Source organism: Bombina bombina, chromosome 5, assembly GCF_027579735.1.
Source record: "Bombina bombina isolate aBomBom1 chromosome 5, aBomBom1.pri, whole genome shotgun sequence".
Classification (NCBI taxonomy): Eukaryota; Metazoa; Chordata; class Amphibia; order Anura; family Bombinatoridae; genus Bombina; species Bombina bombina.
The window spans coordinates 327778462-327799608 of record NC_069503.1 but is presented as its reverse complement, the minus strand read 5'-3'; the positions used below and the strand labels follow the sequence as shown (position 1 = coordinate 327799608).

Here is a 21147-nt window from a genome sequence, read left to right as displayed (position 1 = left end):
AGAAGAAAATGTGTATTATTATAACAGTGTTGGTTATGCAAAACTGGGGAATGGGTAATAAAGGGATTATCTTTCTTTTTAAACAACAAAAATGCTGGTGTGTGTGGTGCCACAAGCTCTGTTTTATCTCCAGTATTTACTGTATTACGTATATATCTTCAAAGGATCCAGCATCAGCCCTCAACAAGAAGCCAAAAAGCCAACTAAGGAACCATACTTCAGGACTTTAAAAACAAGAATGCTCTTAATTTGCTTATGTTAAATAACTCAGACAATACAGGCTTTCCTTAAAATATATTTATTTAGATTTAATTAAAAAGATAATGTTCAGGTATGTGTAACACAAAAGCAAAAGACAATACACTGCAACATAACATGCATAAGATGAAATGACAGGATGACCCATCTTAATTGGACACATGATGAAACTACCTGAACAAAAAGGTTTTTAACTGAGGTGGATCAAAAGGCTGATGGTCAATACGTTTTTGTTGAGAGGATGGTATCTTGTTCCAGTCCAGAACTGAAAACTGCATAACGGATCTTTGTGAGTTTCTCAGTAAAACAGCATCTTCTACTCCAAAAAAATGCATTCTGTAAATAAATATATACATAAATGGGTATTGACTACATAAGTATAGAAGAGACTTTAGTGGTCAGGTTTAAGTGAGAGAATGAAGATAATGAGATAATAAAAGTAAATTGGAAAGTTATTTACAAACGTGCTTTATCTGAATCATAAAACAAATATTTTGGTTTCATGCCCCTTTAAATGTATAATAATTTAAATAGGCTCTGAAATTGGTACTATTATTATTTACCTATCTATATTGTGTCCAGCCGCATGTTTTCCTGCAATACATAAAATCATTTAGTTATTACATTCATCTTATTCAAAAATATCCGCTATACGTATATAGTTACACAGGATATATTAACATATGGCTTGAGAGTTATGACTTTGAGCAATTACACATTTTAAAGAGACAGTTAAGTCAAAACTAAACTTTCATGATTTGCACAGAGCATGCAATTTACTTATATTATCTAATTTGTTTTGTTCTCTTCACAACCTTTGCTGATTAATGGCAGCACATATACGCCTCTCGAAAACTGGCTCACCTGGTGTACTTAGCTACATCCCAGTAGTGCTTTCCTGCTCCTTCAATAAAGAATACCCAAATAAATGAAGACAATTTTATAATGAACTGTAGTGGAAAGTTGTAAAAAATTGCATGTCCTATCATAAGAGTTAAGAAAGATATTTCATATCCTCTTAATTTCTACAGCTGTTTTAGTATAAACTATATATAAAAAAAACAGGTGATACAATTTTTAAATATAAGTTTAAATAAAACAAATATGTAATACTGAAATCTGAGGAACAGTTAAAGAAGCGGCATATTCAGCCATTGCAAGGTTGTATTTGTGCGTTGGAATCACAGTCGCTGATAAATGTCAGATAAATCTCAGTGACTTATCGAAAATCAGCAGAAGTTATTGTCAGTCCTAGAGTTGATCCCAGACACTACGATAGAATTACAGCAACAATAACTTCTAGATATAGCTTTGGACTTGACCCCCAGGCAGTGAAGCTGGAGATTTGAGTAGATGGACATTATACATGTTGAAGCTGAATACTGGTATTATACTGTGTGACTTTGCAAGGAAGGATACAGTAGATGATGCTGTACTATAGGCTTTACATTAAAGCTCTGGCAAGGTGTTTTTTGCAATACAGTAAGAAAGCAGGTTAAAAGTGATTTAGGGACTGATGATCACAAACTCGCCGTCGGTATACAGAGAAAGCTCGCAAAATCTTTGGGAGATTTTTTGACCATTAAATTGTGTTAGAGGTGTCTCTCCTTCACATCTAGAACTCTACATAGCTAGATAAACAGTTCTCAAGCTAAAGTTTGCCTTTCTAAATTTATTTGAGGGACCTCACAGCAGTAATGAGATAATCTCACCAGAGAGGAGCGCTTTAGATCATTGGGCCCTAAGTGAGTTCCTTTTAAAATAAATTTTTTATTGAGGCATTGAGTAAAAAAACAATACAACAGAGGATGTGTCCCGACACGGAACATGAGGAACAAAGACACTTATACATGTCACATATGAAAAGTATACATGGATTAGAAAATTGGTGCTCTAATACAGCATTTGTTAGCTTAATATCTGATCCATAATAGTGTAGTATTTATATAGAAATAAGGGCCAGTGTCATGGAATACGGCTAGATCAATAACAGCAACAACAAAAAAACAGTTGACATAAGCTATAGTATCGCCTTTGAAACTATAAATATAAAATGTAAAACTGTATGCACAAAACATGTGTGACTGGAACATAAAGGAGTGAAACCTCGATTTTTTAAATAAATAGCTAATGGTCCCTACCTCGAGATAAGAGATGCTCTATAAACTGAAAATAGTGAGAGGTGGGGAGTTGGCTTTTGTCAGGCCTCCCGTAGGCCTAAGTATATGGGAGGGGGGGGGATGCAGCAGGCAAGAGCCGCTTGTAATGGAGGGGAAAGGGGAGAGGGGAGGGCGGAGCCAGGTAGGATGTTAGGAAGGAACGGACTACAGGGCTATTTAATTTTATAGAGTACAGAGCTCCAAGATGGCGGTTTAATGTTAAGAGTGTTGGGGTCAGTACCTATGCAAAACGGGGGAACGTACCCCTGGGCTAACTGTCATGAAGAGGTACCATTTTGGCAACATTAAACTAGTCCTGGGGGGGCAGGAGTCTCACTTATGCAACGTAAATATAAAGCAATTTGAATATACTAAATAATAGGGTATAGGCTGCTTACAGCCATATGAAAGGTAGCAGTGAAGACTGTATAAAAAAAAAAAATTGTGCGATTACAGTGGTAGACTATTTTACGAAAGATATATATAATACGATGTAGGGGGTTACTGAATGAGTCCCTCTCCTGGGGGAAATGCCACGATGTAGGTAAAAGGAAAATGGATATGACCCGCAGGCAACAAGTACCGGCGGGAAAGGGAGAAGAGGGACTCAACAAGGACTAGTAATTTGTCCAATTATTTCCACTCCGGGAGTGTAATTAATTAAATTTATAATTATCCTACTGCTTCTGTAACAAGGAGGTGTGCAACAATCACTGTGATACCAAACATTCTCGCATGAATACAGTCCTACAGGGAAACATAGATAAAATGGTAGTGTAGAATTGCACTATTACGCTATAATATATACATAGCTCAGCATATATAAGAATTTCCTAGTTACTTAGAGAAATCTGTTCTAGCATAAGGAGACTCCTACATACATAATAACTGTGGGGAGCAAGAGAACTAAGAGAATAAATTACATATCATGGTAGAACCTGCATATAAGTCAGATGAATATCTATAACAGAGCATCATAGTAGAATACAAGGACCACCTCTAATCAAACAGATGCATTCAACCATAGGGCTAGATATTGCTTCTATTAGACCATAGATGGACAAATAAGGGGTTCCAGCAGTATATACAAAAGAGGACATTATTTAAACATTTGTAGCTAGAGTATTCTAGAAACATATATTTTTTAAGCTAGGAACCAGGCCAGCTGGGTGGAATAACAGTCTAGTTTAACTAGGACTTGAGATAATACTTGAGCTCCTAAACATAATTTTCAGCCTGCAGTCAAGTGATTGTGGTTTCTAGGTATTTATAAGGAGGAGCAATATTTCAACTACAGACTAGCTAATGTGATATCTCCAGGGAGCAGTATGAGAACTTTACGATAATGAACTGTCTTCATTGTATATTATTCTATATGGAGTGAATAGGAAAACAATGTGAGAAGGTGATAGCATTAGGAAGCAAACCTATATCTTAAAGTTAATTAGAAATTAAAATCAAAAATATGGTCAGAACATGGTAATGTATTACAAACCTTCTTGATGCTCAGTAACAGTTGTTAGCTGAAAACAAAACATGTGTGTGTCACGCTCAGCTGCTGGGAAGCTCTGCAGTCCTCTCTGTGTGCTTGATTGACAGGTGTCTGAGCCACCCCTTCCTGATGATGTCACAACCAGGCTTTTTATTCTGGCTTCCTGTTTCTCCAGTGTCCGTTTGTTTGTTAACTTTGAGGCTTCTGTTAGGATTTCGCTGAGGAATCTCTCTAACTGCTGCTTTTCTGTTGCCAATCTCTTCAAGGATTTACTATGCTGGATTAACCTTCAACCTCATGAATACCTGTCTCCAAACAATGCAAGTACTGTTTGTTTTGTGAAACTTTCAAACTTCCTGTTTACCTGCTGCAAACCCTGCATATTCAGACTACTCTGTGTAGTGCAAACTATTCAAATACTGTTATTTCTGTGAATCCTTCAATCTGCATGTTTACCTGTTTCCAAACTCTGCAAATACTATTATTCAGTGTAAACCTTCAAACTGCTGGATATCCTGTTGCCAATCTCCACAAGTACTGATTATCTGTGTTAACCTTCAAACTACCAGCTTACCTGTTGCTATCACTGCAAGTTCTGACAACACAGTGTTAACCTTCAAACTACCTGATTACATGTTATTAATTCTGCAAGTTCTGACTACACAGTGTTTACCCTCAAACTGCCTGATTACCTGTTGCATACTCTGCAAAGACTGTCTACACAGTGTTAACTCTCAAACTGCCTGATTACCTGTTGCATACTCTGCAAAGACTGTCTACACAGTGTTAACTCTCAAACTGCCTGATTACCTGTTGCATACTCTGCAAAGACTGTCTACTCAGTGTTAACCCTCAAACTGCCTGATTACCTGTTGCATATTCTGCAAAGACTGTCTACACAGTGTTAACCTTCAGACTGCCTGATAACAAATGACCTACTCCTGCATTATTAACTGTTTCCTGTTTTACCCTTCTTCTGTCTGAGTATAAGTGACTATCCCTGCTCTCCTGATTCTGTGGAAGGCATTTCTTGAAACCAGTTCCTTATTCAGAAGTCTATCTGGCTGATATCATGAATTACTTTGGCACAGGCTAACCCTGCTCCATATCGTGAGTACTTTGTTTTTTGGAGGTTTTCGTGGGGTCACGTCCTGGATTAAACTGAGAGTGCAAGGGTGTTGTTTAAGTTCGCCCTTGCATTTGGGTCTACTTCTGGATATTTCCTAACCTGACAGTGTGTTACCCTATGCCTATGTATAATCGAAACTGAAAACTTATAATGTATTATACGAGCAGCATCAAACTAGTTTTTGTAAAACCTAGAAATGGTTAGCCAGAAGATACTGCTTAGTTGTCCGTTTACATCGGCACATCGTTCATTCCTAATTTAATGCTGACTCTGTCATTTCAACATAAAAGTCTCAAGCTGTCTGGGAAGAGTAAAGTATCTGGCGTTGTAGCCATCATAAATATCTTCCAGGACCCTCAATATCTGCAGAGGCTTTGTCTGCTTCAAATAGGTATAATGACAGGAGCAAAGTATATACTTAAAAATTCTAGTTGAGGGGTTGTCCGGAACAGTGAATATGACCTCAGACAAAACGACAAGTATGTGAGAGATAGCAGGAGAGACCAATCTTCATTAGGTAAGATAACATGTAAAACTGAGCATCAAAATAAACTATGCACTAATGTTATTCAAGACATTTTATATAAAAACAATATGTATTCCGATGTATATATATCTGCATACTCAAAATAGGAACAATATGCTGTATACAAACAGACAACTTTTAACCTAGGTAATGTCCCAGTTGATACTATTAATACTCGGCCTTAGCCTATTCCCAGCTTCTGATAGGCTAAATGGGGAGAGTTAATTAGTAGCAAAACACAGAGTTCCAAGCCATCTCTATAATAACGCTGACTGCAGTGAGAAAAACAGTCCGACTGTGTTATAGACCTCCTATTGAGCTATGCAGGTCAAACTGACAGGGACTGAATGTGGCCTCCCGGATCAAAGGAGCCTTTCAATAAATTGATGCGATGTATGGCATCCACTCTGTGTAATCCAAATGGCAATGTACTTTGAGTGAGCAGAGCTGAGGTGAAGACGAGTATCCCTGAATCATCCTTACTTGGAATCAGATGGTCAGACAATCCACGATCCCCCTGGATGAGAGCTTTAAGATAGGTAGAGTAGTTAAGGGCTTCTGAGCAATCCTCACCAGAGGATCGGGTCGCCTGCAAGGGAGAGCTCCACAGACCGCACTGTTTCTGAACGTCGGCAGCGGGAGCTCCAGATGAATCAGCTGCCTCAGGCCCACAGGAATTATGAAGCGTCAGCTGGGGACTGCATACTCCGGTCACTCTGAGCGGCGGAGTCTGCAACGTCTCAAGGTATGGAGCATGCTGTCACCCGAGCCCTGTGAGGGAGTGCTGCGAGATAAAAGGGATTTCAGGCAGTGTCGTTGACCTCGGCTCTTGCTCCCTCTGATTAACTGTAAACAAGTCGGCATTGTCCTGGGACAGATCTATGTGGTTTTGTGTCAGGCGTGGTTCCTGACGGTCTACCTCCGCCCTCTCTTCTCTAGCCATTGTTGTGTTTTTCAATGGGTCCATCACAGCTCTCAATTTAGCAACTAGAGCTTGCTGGTGTAAGTCCATGGAGCGCATTAAAGAGTGAATCGTTAGATGAAGTTGTTGCTCCATTATTATACTACCAGTATAAGTATAATTAGTATAATAATATATTTCCATCCGTTGGAGCAGTGCGTGGGTAGTTTCAGATATGATGGCAGGAGCTTTGTAACGGTCTCAGCTGGCTAATAGGCCTCAGCACCATTATTTTGTCAATCCATGTCAGTTTTAGTCCCAATCTTTGTGAACCATATCCCAGGGTGTGATAAAAGTCGAATATGAAAATATATAAAGCCTTAGGGTGTCGCAAAGGAGTGTTTTGGTAGTCAGATTGTAGGAGCTCCAAGTCAGCACATCTTGTTGCTTCGGCAGTTGGCCCCGCCTAAGTGAGTTCCTTAGCACCGAAACTAATACATGTGCAGTAATGAGTGCCTTCAAATGTTTGAGCTAGTAGTAGACATGCGCAGGGTTGTCCATCTTTTATATCCTAGGGTTGAAGGCTAATTAGATTTTTAACGTCTCTCTAAGTGCCTGAGACTCTAACTCAACTATGTTCACAAAAGGATAAACAAAATCTGTTATGGATCAGGCCCTAAAAAATACATCCAGGGGGGCGTGTCCATACAGCGATCCTGAGCGGTCACAACTCTCAAGAGCTCTAACTGATCTCTGGATATACCTCCAAAATCAGGAGGCTTTCTACAGTTTTATCACAGACTCTGCTTGTTATACAATTGCAGAGCTCTGCAGTGCAAACTATATCAAAATTTGAACTGTATTCTTGAAGTTTTTGCTCGAGATCAGACTAAGAAGACCTGCAGCGATGGCTATCACGCAGGTAGCGCACCCCCCCCTCGGTGCGCCAAGGTATTCAGCCCTAATTGTATATCCCAGAAAGACAACAGGTCATAGCACCCATACCTACCTAACTAGCATATACTAAGAAGTCTACGCTTGAAAAGGGGGACAACTATTTGTGGGATTGAGCACCTAATAGCGAGACATGGTAGAAATTGAGCGGCAAAATCACTCTACATCACCACTTGAGAAAATAGAGAGACTGTTAGAGAAACTAATGGAAAAAGCCCCATTTGATTACCTGATGAACAAACTTTGTGCCAGCAAGATGTTTTGCCCTCTCCGGGAAGAATCTACAGATCCCTGCATGCAAAATGGCGCCAATCCTATGACGTATATAACAGAGGATGGAAATCCTAAGATCCCTGTAAAGCAGCAGAGCAGCATCCAAGCACACGGAAAGTTATGGCACACAAAAGCAATTATACCGGACCAGGGTAATACGCTGGACACAGCAATAAGCAGCATAGCCCTTAAATGCTTTGATAAGGGAAAAAGTCACCCGATGATCAACGCCACTCACTTACCGGCACCAACGACAACTTCAGCCTGGCCACCAAATCCAGACCAGACCCCAGAACAAGCTGCGCTTATGGGGGAGATAGGTGGGAGCTCTGAGTCCCGAATGGCTACGATCACTGCTCTGAAAGGCGATAAAAAGAAGGACACTTCCAGGCTGCTGGATACCCATGGCAGTGATCACTCCATTGCACACGGTATGCTAACGGATGGGAGTAACAGAGTCATATGGCAAATGGACTCGCAAGTAAGACTATTACCTCAATTTTCTAGCCATACTCAATCACAAAAAAGTAATTCTCTGGAGTTTTTCATGGCTTCCGCTCGTCGACCGAAAAGACCAGGGGACTGATTAATGTTTCCTATAGCCATTGCCAAATGAATACGGATGGCGGTAAACCCCAGTTGAGACAGTTTGTTTGCTTTTTGAGTTGATGGGTTTAATATTGTTGTATGATAACGTCTGTTCACCTGTTCAATAAGATGTCCCCATTGAGTTAATAACGCTTCATAGCCTGAAGAAAAGTGGTGACACAGTTTCATTTACTCTGTATTAGTTAGAGAAAGCAATGTAACCTATTGAAATAGTGTGCCTGTATGTTAATGCACGCTTTTAGCCAAATTAAGCATAGCGGTATAAGGAGTGACCCCACAATACCGGGACAGAAATAATAAAAAAGTAAACGTGGATGGCTCTATCTGACTAGGCATACCACAAACACCTTTTCCCACTTATATTAACTTTATTAATTTGATCATTAGAGGTATGCAATTGATACGTGCCTTTTTACTGTAAATATATTGTTTGTTTCATATTGCATTTTTATAATTCAAAGGGAGGATATATAGGGCCCTAGAGAGTTACCTCATATCTTCTAGAATACCATAGCGATTACTAAACTGATGGAAATACAGTGTGTAGAATCAGGATATATTGTGGGTTCCCTCCCTGGGTCTAACGGCCGGGACTTCGGATGGGACACAGACAAGTAATAGTTGGCCTGCTCTGTTTCTAGGTCACTAACACAGGCATACTCTTTCCAAATCCATATATGTACATTTCTCCTTCAGCATAACAGTAAGACAAGTATATCAATTTAGTAAAGCATGCTACCTATCCCGCAATGACCCGGAGATTAATTATACTACCCTGACCTCACAACTTTAGATTTAATTTTATAATCCCATGTACACTTTTTCTTTTTTCCATTTTTGATATTCCCCATAGACGACCACTAGATCTACATAATTTATATCAAGTATATTGTGCTAAATGTGTTTTACCTAGCTAAACAATACCCAGTACAATTAGGGCCAAGGGTAATAAACTCTCATACCACTCAGATTGTTACAGCTTTTTGTTACCCTTCTTTTTTTTCTTTTGTTTGTTCTCCATAATACCCCAATGTTTGTGTATTGAATTTATCTCTGGTCCAAGAGCGACCAATACTGTTATATTTTGGGGAGAAAAATGAGGACTTTATTATTTCTGAGGGTTTGTATCAGAGCTAACATATTGTTGTAAAGTGTAACATGTATCCTCGCTGCTTATCTGTATGTATTTTCTTATGTTCTCAATAAAAATTTAATAAAAAAATAAAAAATACATCCAGGACAAGCAATATTTACTTGCTATTATTGGTCACAATAAGCTTCTCTTATTAGCTTTAATATCATATGACCGCCTAACTCTAAAATCAAATACAGGGAGTGCAGAATTATTAGGCAAATGAGTATTTTGACCACATCATCCTCTTTATGCATGTTGTCTTACTCCAAGCTGTATAGGCTCGAAAGCCTACTACCAATTAAGCATATTAGGTGATGTGCATCTCTGTAATGAGAAGGGGTGTGGTCTAATGACATCAACACCCTATATCAGGTGTGCATAATTATTAGGCAACTTCCTTTCTTTGGCAAAATGGGTCAAAAGAAGGACTTGACGGGCTCAGAAAAGTCAAAAATAGTGAGATATCTTGCAGAGGGATGCAGCACTCTTAAAATTGCAAAGCTTCTGAAGCGTGATCATCGAACAATCAATCGTTTCATTCAAAATAGTCAACAGGGTTGCAAGAAGCGTGTGGAAAAACCAAGGCGCAAAATAACTGCCCATGAACTGAGAAAAGTCAAGCGTGCAGCTGCCAAGATGCCACTTGCCACCAGTTTGGCCATATTTCAGAGCTGCAACATCACTGGAGTGCCCAAAAGCACAAGGTGTGCAATACTCAGAGACATGGCCAAGGTAAGAAAGGCTGAAAGACGACCACCACTGAACAAGACACACAAGCTGAAACGTCAAGACTGGGCCAAGAAATATCTCAAGACTGATTTTTCTAAAGTTTTATGGACTGATGAAATGAGAGTGAGTCTTGATGGGCCAGATGGATGGGCCCGTGGCTGGATTGGTAAAGGGCAGAGAGCTCCAGTCCGACTCAGATGCCAGCAAGGTGGAGGTGGAGTACTGGTTTGGGCTGGTATCATCAAAGATGAGCTTGTGGGGCCTTTTCGGGTTGAGGATGGAGTCAAGCTCAACTCCCAGTCCTACTGCCAGTTTCTGGAAGACACCTTCTTCAAGCAGTGGTACAGGAAGAAGTCTGCATCCTTCAAGAAAAACATGATTTTCATGCAGGACAATGCTCCATCACACGCGTCCAAGTACTCCACAGCGTGGCTGGCAAGACAGGGTATAAAAGAAGAAAATCTAATGACATGGCCTCCTTGTTCACCTGATCTGAACCCCATTGAGAACCTGTGGTCCATCATCAAATGTGAGATTTACAAGGAGGGAAAACAGTACACCTCTCTGAACAGTGTCTGGGAGGCTGTGGTTGCTGCTGCCCGCAATGTTGATGGTGAACAGATCAAAACACTGACAGAATCCATGGATGGCAGGCTTTTGAGTGTCCTTGCAAAGAAAGGTGGCTATATTGGTCACTGATTTGTTTTTGTTTTGTTTTTGAATGTCAGAAATGTATATTTGTGAATGTTGAGATGTTATATTGGTTTCACTGGTAAAAATAAATAATTGAAATGGGTATATATTTGTTTTTTGTTAAGTTGCCTAATAATTATGCACAGTAATAGTCACCTGCACACACAGATATCCCCCTAAAATAGCTATAACTAAAAACAAACTAAAAACTACTTCCAAAACTATTCAGCTTTGATATTAATGAGTTTTTGGGGTTCATTGAGAACATGGTTGTTGTTCAATAATAAAATTAATCCTCAAAAATACAACTTGCCTAATAATTCTGCACTCCCTGTATGACTAAATAATTTTGGATTATCACAGTTAACATGGAGGTATTCAAGTAAACTAGTTGTCTTTAAGAAATCAACCAGAATTTTATATTCAAAATCACATCTATCAGCCTTTGTCTAAAAGCACCATTCTTTTCCCCCCCATTTTATTTTATGAAAACTTCAAAGTTTATGTGACTTTACAAAATGTTGCCTTAAATCAGAAACAGTTGTAAGGACTTTGATTTTACTGACCTGAGCACTGAAGATTTGCTAATGATATACATTATGCGAATAATGTTACACTAAGGATTTGCATGGAAACAAAATAGTCTGTGTTCTAAATATTTCTTTTGATAATGAAGTGGCAATAACCATTAAAGTTTGGAAAAGAGAAGTTTTTTACCTAAGATATGTAGAATCCACAACGTCATTCAATTACTAGTGGGGATATCACTCCTGGCCAGCCGGAGAAGGCAAAGAGCACCACAGCAAAGCTGTTAAGTGTCACTCCCCTACCCATAATCCCCAGTCATTCTCTTTGGCTCTGTCAATAGAGGAGGTGAAGTTTGGTGTCTGAAGAAATGAATTCCTTTTTCGGGTACTTTTCCCTGCAAGCAAGGATTTGGATTTAGCTGAGTCCACGTTAATCTCTTCAGTAGAGTAGTGGTGGCTTTTAAGCAGTTAGAAAGTTGTGAGGTAGTCTTTACTTTGTTTCCTAACACATTGCTGCCCATGGTACAGAAAGCCAGAGATGGATTGACAGTATCCTCCAGCCCCTAGTTCAACTTGTCCCAAGCTTCCTTAAAGATACCAAACATCTCTTGAATCTATTGGATAAAGAAAACTGGTCTCAAGATAACATGTGGCTTACTGTGGATGTTGTGGGGCTATATTCAGCCATTCCTCATGATTCAGGCCTACAATCTATAAGATTTTTCCTAGACAAGTTTAGTAATTATTCAATGGAGTTCAAGAGATATGTTATTGATGTGATAGAGTTTTTACTCAATCACAATTATTTATTTTTTGAAAACGAGTTTTTTATCCAGAAACGTAGAACAGCTATGGGGGCAAAATTTGCCCCCTCCTACGCCAACCTCTACATGGGTTGGTGGGAGCTGTTCCACGTTTATGGACAAGAAAACTCTTTTCGTCAACACATTACATTTTACAGACGTTATATCAACGATTTACTCTTTATTTGGATAGGTATAGCTCAAGAAGCAGATGAGTTTGTTGCATCACTCAATGTAAATAGCTGTGGTTTGAGACTCACACATGTTTGTGATTCCTTTAAAATACCCTATTCTTGATCTTACACTGATAGGTGATTCATGCAACAATACCATCATTACTGAGCTCTATTCCAAACCAATTAAATCTAATACTCTTTTGCATGCAAAAAGCTTGCATCCGAAGAGTACAGGTTTTGGTATGATAAAGGGGGAATTCATTAGGTTAAAACGAAATTGTTCTAGTAAGGACACCTTCTTTTCAGAAGGTGTCTTGCTTAAAGGGACATTATACACTCATATTTTCTTTGCATAAATGTTTTGTAGATGATCTATTTATATAGCCCACAAAGTTTTTTTTTTTTTTTTTAAATGTATAGTTTTGCCTATTTTTAAATAACATTGCTCTGATTTTCAGACTCCTTACCAAGCCCCTAAGTTTTATGTGAATACCATCAGCTACCTTCTCCAGATTGTTCCTGTTTGTGTAAAGGGTCTTTTCATATGCAAAAGAAGGGGGAGGGTCTTATTTCCCACTTGCAGTGGGCTTTCCAGCTACCTTTTCAACAGAGCTAAACTGACAGCTTCTAAGTAAGTTTAGAAACAGTTTTATACTGGATTTTTATATCAGTATCTGTGCATCTTATTCTTTATAGTAGTGTCTTTTACATGCAGTTATATGAAAATGAGTGTATACTGTCTCTTTAAACAAAAATTTATTGAATGAGGATATGACATGTCTACGATTGTAAAAGCGATATCACAGGTACAAGGCTTGGACAGATTAGCCCTCTTGAAAGATAAACCTGGGTTTAACAAAGATACTACTAAAGAGGATAAAATAATCTTTAGTACAAAGTTTAGCAGACAAGATGATTCCATAATTAAAATTGTTAAACAAAACTTACCTATACTTTTGGGAGGCGAAATTTTGAATCCCATTGTTAAAAGGGGCTTTCGCTTCATCTCACGACGCAATTAAACGTTAGGAAACCGCTTATCACCAAGCATGATCCGCAACCGGGTCCAAAAAGACAATTGGTTGATGACCAAAGGTCACTTTAAATGTGGTAAAACCAATTGCAAGGCTTGCGGTCATGCTATGGTCACTAGGCAGTTTCAATCTTATGTCACACAAAGAATGTATAATTTGGAACATTTTTCAAATTGTAGGAATAAATATGTTGTTTATCTGGTCACGTGTCAATCTTGTAACCTACAATATGTAGGTATGACCACTAGGAAAGTCCGTGTGAGGATCAGGGAACACCTAAACGATATTTCCAACATCATTCCCTGTTCAGCTTTAGCAGAACATTTTATTGAAAAACATGACTGTAAGGTGGATACATTTAAATGGCTTGTCATTGAGCAAATCCGCCGTCCTCAGAGAGGAGGCAATTTGGATGTTATCCTTTCCAAGAGGGAAGCCTTTTGGATTTTTGTGTTGAGAACAAGGGTACTTTCAGGTTTCAACATTGATTCTGATATTATCAATGTTTGGACTTAGAGTACATTGACAACATTATTAAAATTATTGGATTGACATCATTATAATTAGTTCATATCATTAGATAATTGCTTTCTTTTCTTTTTCCCCTTTTTTTCTTTTAGAAACATCATAAGTTGACAGCCTTATAAATAAATAAGGTTTTACTGTTTAGATAAATTCATGTTACATAATTATAACATAGAGATTTCACCTAGTATATGTTGGTTTAGGAACAACAGGTAATATATATATATTCTTAGTTTTGTTTCAAGATTCTTGGCTGTTTTTTGGAGAAGGGGGGGGGGCTGCTTTAAAAGTCTAAATTTTGTTATAGATTATGAGGCAATGTTCAGTACAATATTTGATTGTCTGTTTCATTGTCACTTCATTAAAATATTGGGACCTAGCTTTCCCCCTTCCCCACACAGTGTAACAAGAGCTTTGAATCAGAAAGTTTTTCTTTACAAAACACCTGGATATAGAATATTTGTCTGTTTATCTTTCTTTTACTTCTCTTTGTTGTTTTTCGTGATAAAAACACAAATCAAAGCTATAATATGTATACAGTTAAAGGTAATTCTAATTAGTTTATAGTTATACTGTTTTTTGTCATTACTTATTATTATTATATTTTTTTCTTTTTTAGAAGGTTCAGAATTTATATCTAACTCCTATCAACATGTTAACCCCTTTTAGTTTATCTCAGTAGGGGTTAAAGATTTAGAGGGAGAACATTTACAACCTGTCAGGAATTGTCCAATCAATGGATCATCCTATCAGCTTTGCCCTTAGGGTATATACATGTTTAGTAATATATTGTACACAGGTTACAGATGAAGGCGTGAGCCGAAACGCGTCGGACAATTCCTCTCTACATGTAGTTTGTTTTATTAATTTTTTATGTCTTTCCATGTTTGACCACAATAAAGGTGCTTTTTTGTTTCTTCCACCTGAGACCCGCTTTTTTGTTTATACCGCATGGTTACTCTGTTCTTTCTTTTTCTACAGGTCTCTGTAAGGAGTATGTGTCCTTTCATGCCTTGTGAGCTGTCTTCCTGCCGGACAGCTAGACTAAAGGTAAGTGCTTTTGTCTTATAGGTCTATGCAGTAGATGGGGACATTTTTAAAATCCTTTATATTGGCAGTGGGCAGGTTAATCTTCCGTTTATTGGCACATTTTTCCTCTTTGGGCTAATTTTGTTGAAATACTTTATAAGTGTGTGTGTGGCTTATGTTTTATACAGGGATTTATGTATAAACTTAAAATTTGGCAGTTGGTTTTCTTTGCTTGCTTAGCTAGAACAGGCTAACTGACAAACTGCTTGAGTTTGAAACCAGCCGCAGCTACTTGCATCTTATGTTGTAGGCAGAGGGAAACGCGTGCCTTTTACTTGCTACATAATTTCTTCTCTCTGCCGGTCATGTGACTTCTCTCTGCTGTCGGATATTCACAGAGCGGAGCAGCATCATTGAATTTCAGTCTCTTCAGTGTCGATCTACTATACAATCGTTTTAGAGACTTCTGGCAGCCAAAGGTATTAAAAAAGTGACAGTGTATATAAAAAAATTCTACAATTTGGGGAATTTTTTATTTAGTATTATGGACATGAACCAAGACTGCAAGACTTGCCTATGCAATTCTGTGCTACATGCTTAGCTAGAACACTTCAATTTAAAATTGTTTTTAAAAAAATAAAGGGAGGAGAGTAAGGAATCAAAATAAAAAGTTTCATAGGAAATCAAAAGTTAAATTAATTACTGAAAAAGCATTTTAATTTTACAGTTTGATACCACAAAATTCTTTGTACAAAACATCTTTGCTTCCACTCGGCTATTAACTAGTAATAAATCAGATGCTGTACTGTGACACTGGCAGCTGCAATTTATACTCTCTGTTCAGTCAACTTAACCCTAAAAGCTCTGCATGTTGTTTTATGTGCAGAGCTTGTAGGATTAAGTTCCCGTAGCAGGGAGAATGTAAATTGCAGCTGCCAGTGTCTCTGCAGCACTTGATTTATTAGTTAGATAGCGGTGGTGGCTGTGCCGTAAAAAGTTTAACTAACACAGCACACACACATAATGAAAGTTATGTGGCTGGCAACTACAAGCAGACAGAGGCTGGATAAGAAGAGGCATTCCGGGAGGGGAATTTTAAAAAAACAACTCCACAGCAGGCTCCTTCACTGTGTGTGCTGATTACTGTACTGCAGTCAGAGCTAAACAACCCCAGGCTGGATTGCTAAAGTGCACGGCCACGTTATGTTACCTTCAATTAAGACAAGTTCCACTTCATAACTGACTGTCTCTCTGTATCTGCGGACAGAGCACTCACCACTCATATCTCCAGCCCTCCACAGTACTGCACATTTGAGCGCGCACCTGCCCCGCCCCCCAGAAAAGTTCCCGGGTCAAAAAAAAATACCTTATTTTTTTAAATATAAAATAATGTGCCTTGTAAAAAAAAATTAATTTTTTTTTAAAGCCTGGCCCCACATATTCAGTGCAGCAGCGGCCAAGTGCCGCCCCCCAAAATATGTCACTCTAGGCACCAGCCTTGATGGCCTATGCGTTAATATGCCCCTGGTTTCCCTATCTATGAAAATGTTTCTGATGGAGGTCAGAAAATCCAAAATTCTCTCCTCTTGCCTCTCTCTTCAAGCTACTGTTCGGCCATCAGTGCCTCAATGTATGGAGGTAATTGGTCTGATGTTCGCTTCCATGGACATAATTCCCTTTGCTAGATTCCATTTGAGAGCTCTGCAATTATGCATTTGGATCTGTCTCAGAGGATAGATCTAGACCAGTCGACAAGAGACTCTCTCCCATGGTGGCTTTCACAGGACCATCTTTCTCAGGGCACATGCTTCCGGAGACCTTCCTGGGTGATTGTGACCACAGGCGCCAGCCTGCAAGGCTGGGGAGCAGTCTGGGACTCGTTAAAGGCACAGGGACTATGGTCTGCTCTCCCCATAAACGGAGTCTGCTCTCCCCATAAACATCTTAAAGTTGAGAGAGATTTACAATGCTCTGATGGCTTGGCCTCAATTGTCCTTAGCCCGGTTTATCAGTTTTCAGTCGGACAACATCACCTCAGTGGCTAACATCAACCACCAGTGAGGAACTCGGAGTTCCTTAGCCATGAAGGAGGTGGCATGAATTATTCAGTGGGTGGAAGCTCACAATTGTTGTCCATCTCCCATCCACAATCCTGAAGTGGCCAACTGGGAAGCGGATTTCCTGAGCAGACAGACATTTCATCCCGGGGAGTGAGCTCTCCATCCAGAGGTGTTCTCCAAGTTAACTCTCAAATGGGGGGTGCCGGAATTGGATATGATGGTGTCTCGACAGAACACCAAGCTTCTAAGGTACGGTTCAAGGTCAAGAGATCCTCAGGCCACTCTGATAGATGCTCTGGCAGTTCCTTGAGATTTCGGTCTAGCATACCTGTTTCCTCCATTTGCGTTCCTTCCATGAGTTATTGCTCGTATCAAACAAGAGAGAGCATTGGTAATTCTAATAGCTCTGCATGGTCTCGCAGGATCTGGTATGCAGACCTAGTGAAGATGCCTTCTCGGCCGCCTTGGAGGTTGCCTTTGAGGAAGGACCTTCTAACTAAGTGTAAGGATATTATATGGATACCCTAGTATATATATATATATATATATATATATATATATTCCACTCAGTTTCACACCCCACTGTGGGTAATGTCTTGTTTGACAAACCCTGGTTTGCTCATAGAACTGAGGGTGACCTTAAATAGGTCAATTAAATAAACAAATATAACATGAGAACCCGGACTTGGTTTTATTTAGAATAAGCCTGTGTAGGCTAGAAATGGATCTAGTTTAGTCAGTTCAGAATTAAATGTAGAACCTGTTAATTAAAGCTTAGTCTTCAGTCTGTAGAATACTGTAGTTCATAACATGCAGTTATCTCTGATAGGGTCTCATCCAATAGTAGAAGTAAGGACTAGTATGCTCAAGATAGATCTCACATAGCAGAGTATGCTTCCGGGAGATTAGCAAACTTAAGGCTGAAGTAACTGCACTGTGTGCCTTGTATAATAGTGCGTGACACATAGGCAGTTCAAATGATTTTTATAAGAGCACAGCGTATAGACTTTTAGCATGCAAAAACAAACAAGTAATTTCAGGATGGTGTATAACAAGGATTAGACACAGTACCGTACTTTAACTGACCGCGGTGTCTACAATCCCAAAGGCTCCGTGGGCTGCTGATGGTTACACACGCTGTTGGGCTCCGTGTGTGAATAGCAGCCGTCGCTCTCCCGGATGACTTCACACGCTCCGGCGTGTACTTGGTAGCTAGGGAATACAGTTGTGCGGAGGTAGCCGATTCTTAGTAAGAAAGTCCTGTAAGAAGACAAACAGGCAGGCATATAATGAGAGGTACACAGGTATCGAGTTCCATATGAATCTCCTTGGTAATTGCTGCAATTCTGGCTAAGAGAGCAATGAGAAGCTCAGAGGATATCCCAAAGGATCAAATTACCTAGCAAAGGTAGGAGGGTGAGATATGCATAAGTGACAAAACAGGTTCCTGACAGTATACCCCCTCCAAAAGGCCTTCCCTCTTGTTCAGGGATTAGGTCGGTCCGGGTTGCCGATGATGGAATAAGGAGACTAATCACTAATCTGGGAGCCGATATATTAGAAAAAGGTTCCCAATAGTCCTCCTCAGGTCCATAGCCTTTCCAGCGGACGAGGTATTGTAAGATTCGCCGGTAGATCCTAGAATCAAGGATGTCAGCGACCTCAAAACTAGTATCATCTGGTAGTGGTACGGGAGCCGATTTTGAGTCTGATGAGGGTCTGACTTTGCGAAATGGCTTGAGTAAGGATACATGGAAGGTGGGATGTATTCGATATGAAGGCGGCAGATCCAGAGTAACAGCGTTGGTGTTTACGATCCTGAGGATCTTGAATGGACCGATGAATAGACTGCCAAGTTTTTTACTCGGAATCTGAAGTCTGAGATGCTTTGATGAAAGCCACATCGAATCCCCAGGTTTGTAATCTGGGGGCTTAGATCTTCTCAGATCATAGTAATGTTTTTGCTTAGCCTGTGCTGTCCTTAGGATATCTTGAAGTAGTGTGAAAGTTTGGCTGAGAGTGTTGGCAGTATCAGTTACTAGAGGTGAAACGCAGTCATCTCTTTGTAGGAGATGATAAGAGGGGTGGTATCCGTAATTTACAAAAAAGGGTGTTAAATTAGTTGAGGTATTTACAGTATTATTGAAGGAGAATTCTGCAGTAGGAAGAAGGGTATCCTAATTATCTTGCTGGTAGTTGCAAAAGCAACGTAGATACTGTTCCAATGTTTGGTTCGTCCTCTCAGTCTGCCCATTAGACTGAGTTTGGTATGCTGAGGATAGATGTCTTTCAATACTCAAACTTTTGCAGAGTTGGACCCAAAACTTAGAGGTAAACTGGGAACCCATATTGGTTGTAATGGAGTCAGGAAGTCCATGTAGGTGCACAATGTTTTTCAAGAATAGATCAGCTGTTTCTGAAGCGTTCGGGAGACCATGGTGCGGTATAAAGTGAGCCATTTTGGAGAATTGATCTACAACAACTAATATAGTATTGTTGTTTGACGAGGATGGTGTCGCCAAGGTCTATCAGCAATAGGAAGGGAAAGGAGATAACCATAAGGGTGAGAATGAGAAGACTTGCATGTGGCACAAGTAGAACTGTCACGCTCAGCTGCTGGGAAGCTCTGCAGTCCTCTCTGTGTGCTTGATTGACAGGTGTCTGAGCCACCCCTTTCTGATGATGTCACAACCAGGCTTTTTATTCTGGCTTCCTGTTTCTCCAGTGTCCGTTTGTTTGTTAACTTTGAGGCTTCTGTTAGGATTTCGCTGAGGAATCTCTCTAACTGCTGCTTTTCTGTTGCCAATCTCTTCAAGGACTTACTATGCTGGATTAACCTTCAACCTCCTGAATACCTGTCTCCAAACAATGCAAGTACTGTTTGTTTTGTGAAACTTTCAATCTTCCTGTTTACCTGCTGCAATCCCTGCATATTCAGACTACTCTGTGTAGTGCAAACTATTCAAATACTGTTATTTCTGTGAATCCTTCAATCTGCATGTTTACCTGTTTCTAAACTCTGCAAATACAATTATTCAGTGTAAACCTTCAAACTGCTTGATATCCTGTTGCCAGTCTCCACAAGTACTGATTAATCTGTGTTAACCTTCAAACTACCAGCTTACCTGTTGCTATCACTGCAAGTTCTGACAACACAGTGTTAACCTTCAAACTACCTGATTACATGTTGTTAATTCTGCAAGTTCTGACTACACAGTGTTTACCCTCAAACTGCCTGATTACCTGTTGCATACTCTGCAAAGACTGTCTACACAGTGTTAACTCTCAAACTGCCTGATTACCTGTTGCATACTCTGCAAAGACTGTCTACTCAGTGTTAACTCTCAAACTGCCTGATTACCTGTTGCATACTCTGCAAAGACTGTCTACTCAGTGTTAACCCTCAAACTGCCTGATTACCTGTTGCATACTCTGCAAAGACTGTCTACACAGTGTTAACCTTCAGACTGCCTGATAACAAATGACCTACTCCTGCATTATTAACTGTTTCCTGTTTTACCCTTCTTCTGTCTGAGTATAAGTGACTTTCCCTGCTCTCCTGATTCTGTGGAAGGCATTTCCTGAAACCAGTTCCTTATTCAGAAGTCTATCTGGCTGATATCATGAATTACTTTGGCACAGGCTAACCCTGCTCCATATCGTGAGTACTTTGTTTTTTGGAGGTTGTCGTGGGGTCACGTCCTGGATTAAACTCAGAGTGCAAGGGTGTTGTTTAAGTTCGCCCTTGCATTTGGGTCTACTTCTGTATATTTCCTAACCTGACAAGAACAGGTTTGTATATATTGTCTAACACTGTGTGCTAGACTGGGCCACCAGTAAACCCTTTGTATGAGATGTAGAGTTTTATGAAATCCTGGATGTCCAGATAAGGGTGAATCATGAGCATTACGGAGTATCTAATCTCTGAGAGTAATAGGGACATATAACTTATTTCCGAAGTAGAATAGACCATTTGACCTTTTTTTTTAAATTTTAGGTCTTTAACTACAGGATCATTCGCTTGATGGTTACAGAAGAGTGTTGTTTTATCAACCGTGAGACCAATAAATTTATGAGGTGGTATAACAGTATCCAAAACAGGTCTATGATGGGGCCTGGGTCCGTATCTGGATAA

At 39.6% G+C, this 21147-nt stretch overlaps 1 protein-coding gene across 1 annotated transcript in view; it reads right to left on the bottom strand.

Annotated features, from left to right (window-relative positions):
* Positions 1 to 282: 282 nt before the first annotated feature.
* LRRC72 (leucine rich repeat containing 72) overlaps positions 283 to 21147 on the bottom strand; it is a 68526-nt gene continuing 47661 nt past the window's right edge. Inside the window, exons 8-9 of the mRNA XM_053712986.1 lie at positions 822 to 852; positions 283 to 594 (exon numbers count right to left, since the gene is read on the bottom strand). Coding sequence (XP_053568961.1) covers positions 429 to 594; positions 822 to 852 — 197 coding nt within the window. The 3' untranslated portion in view covers positions 283 to 428. The remainder of the gene's footprint in view (positions 595 to 821; positions 853 to 21147) is intronic.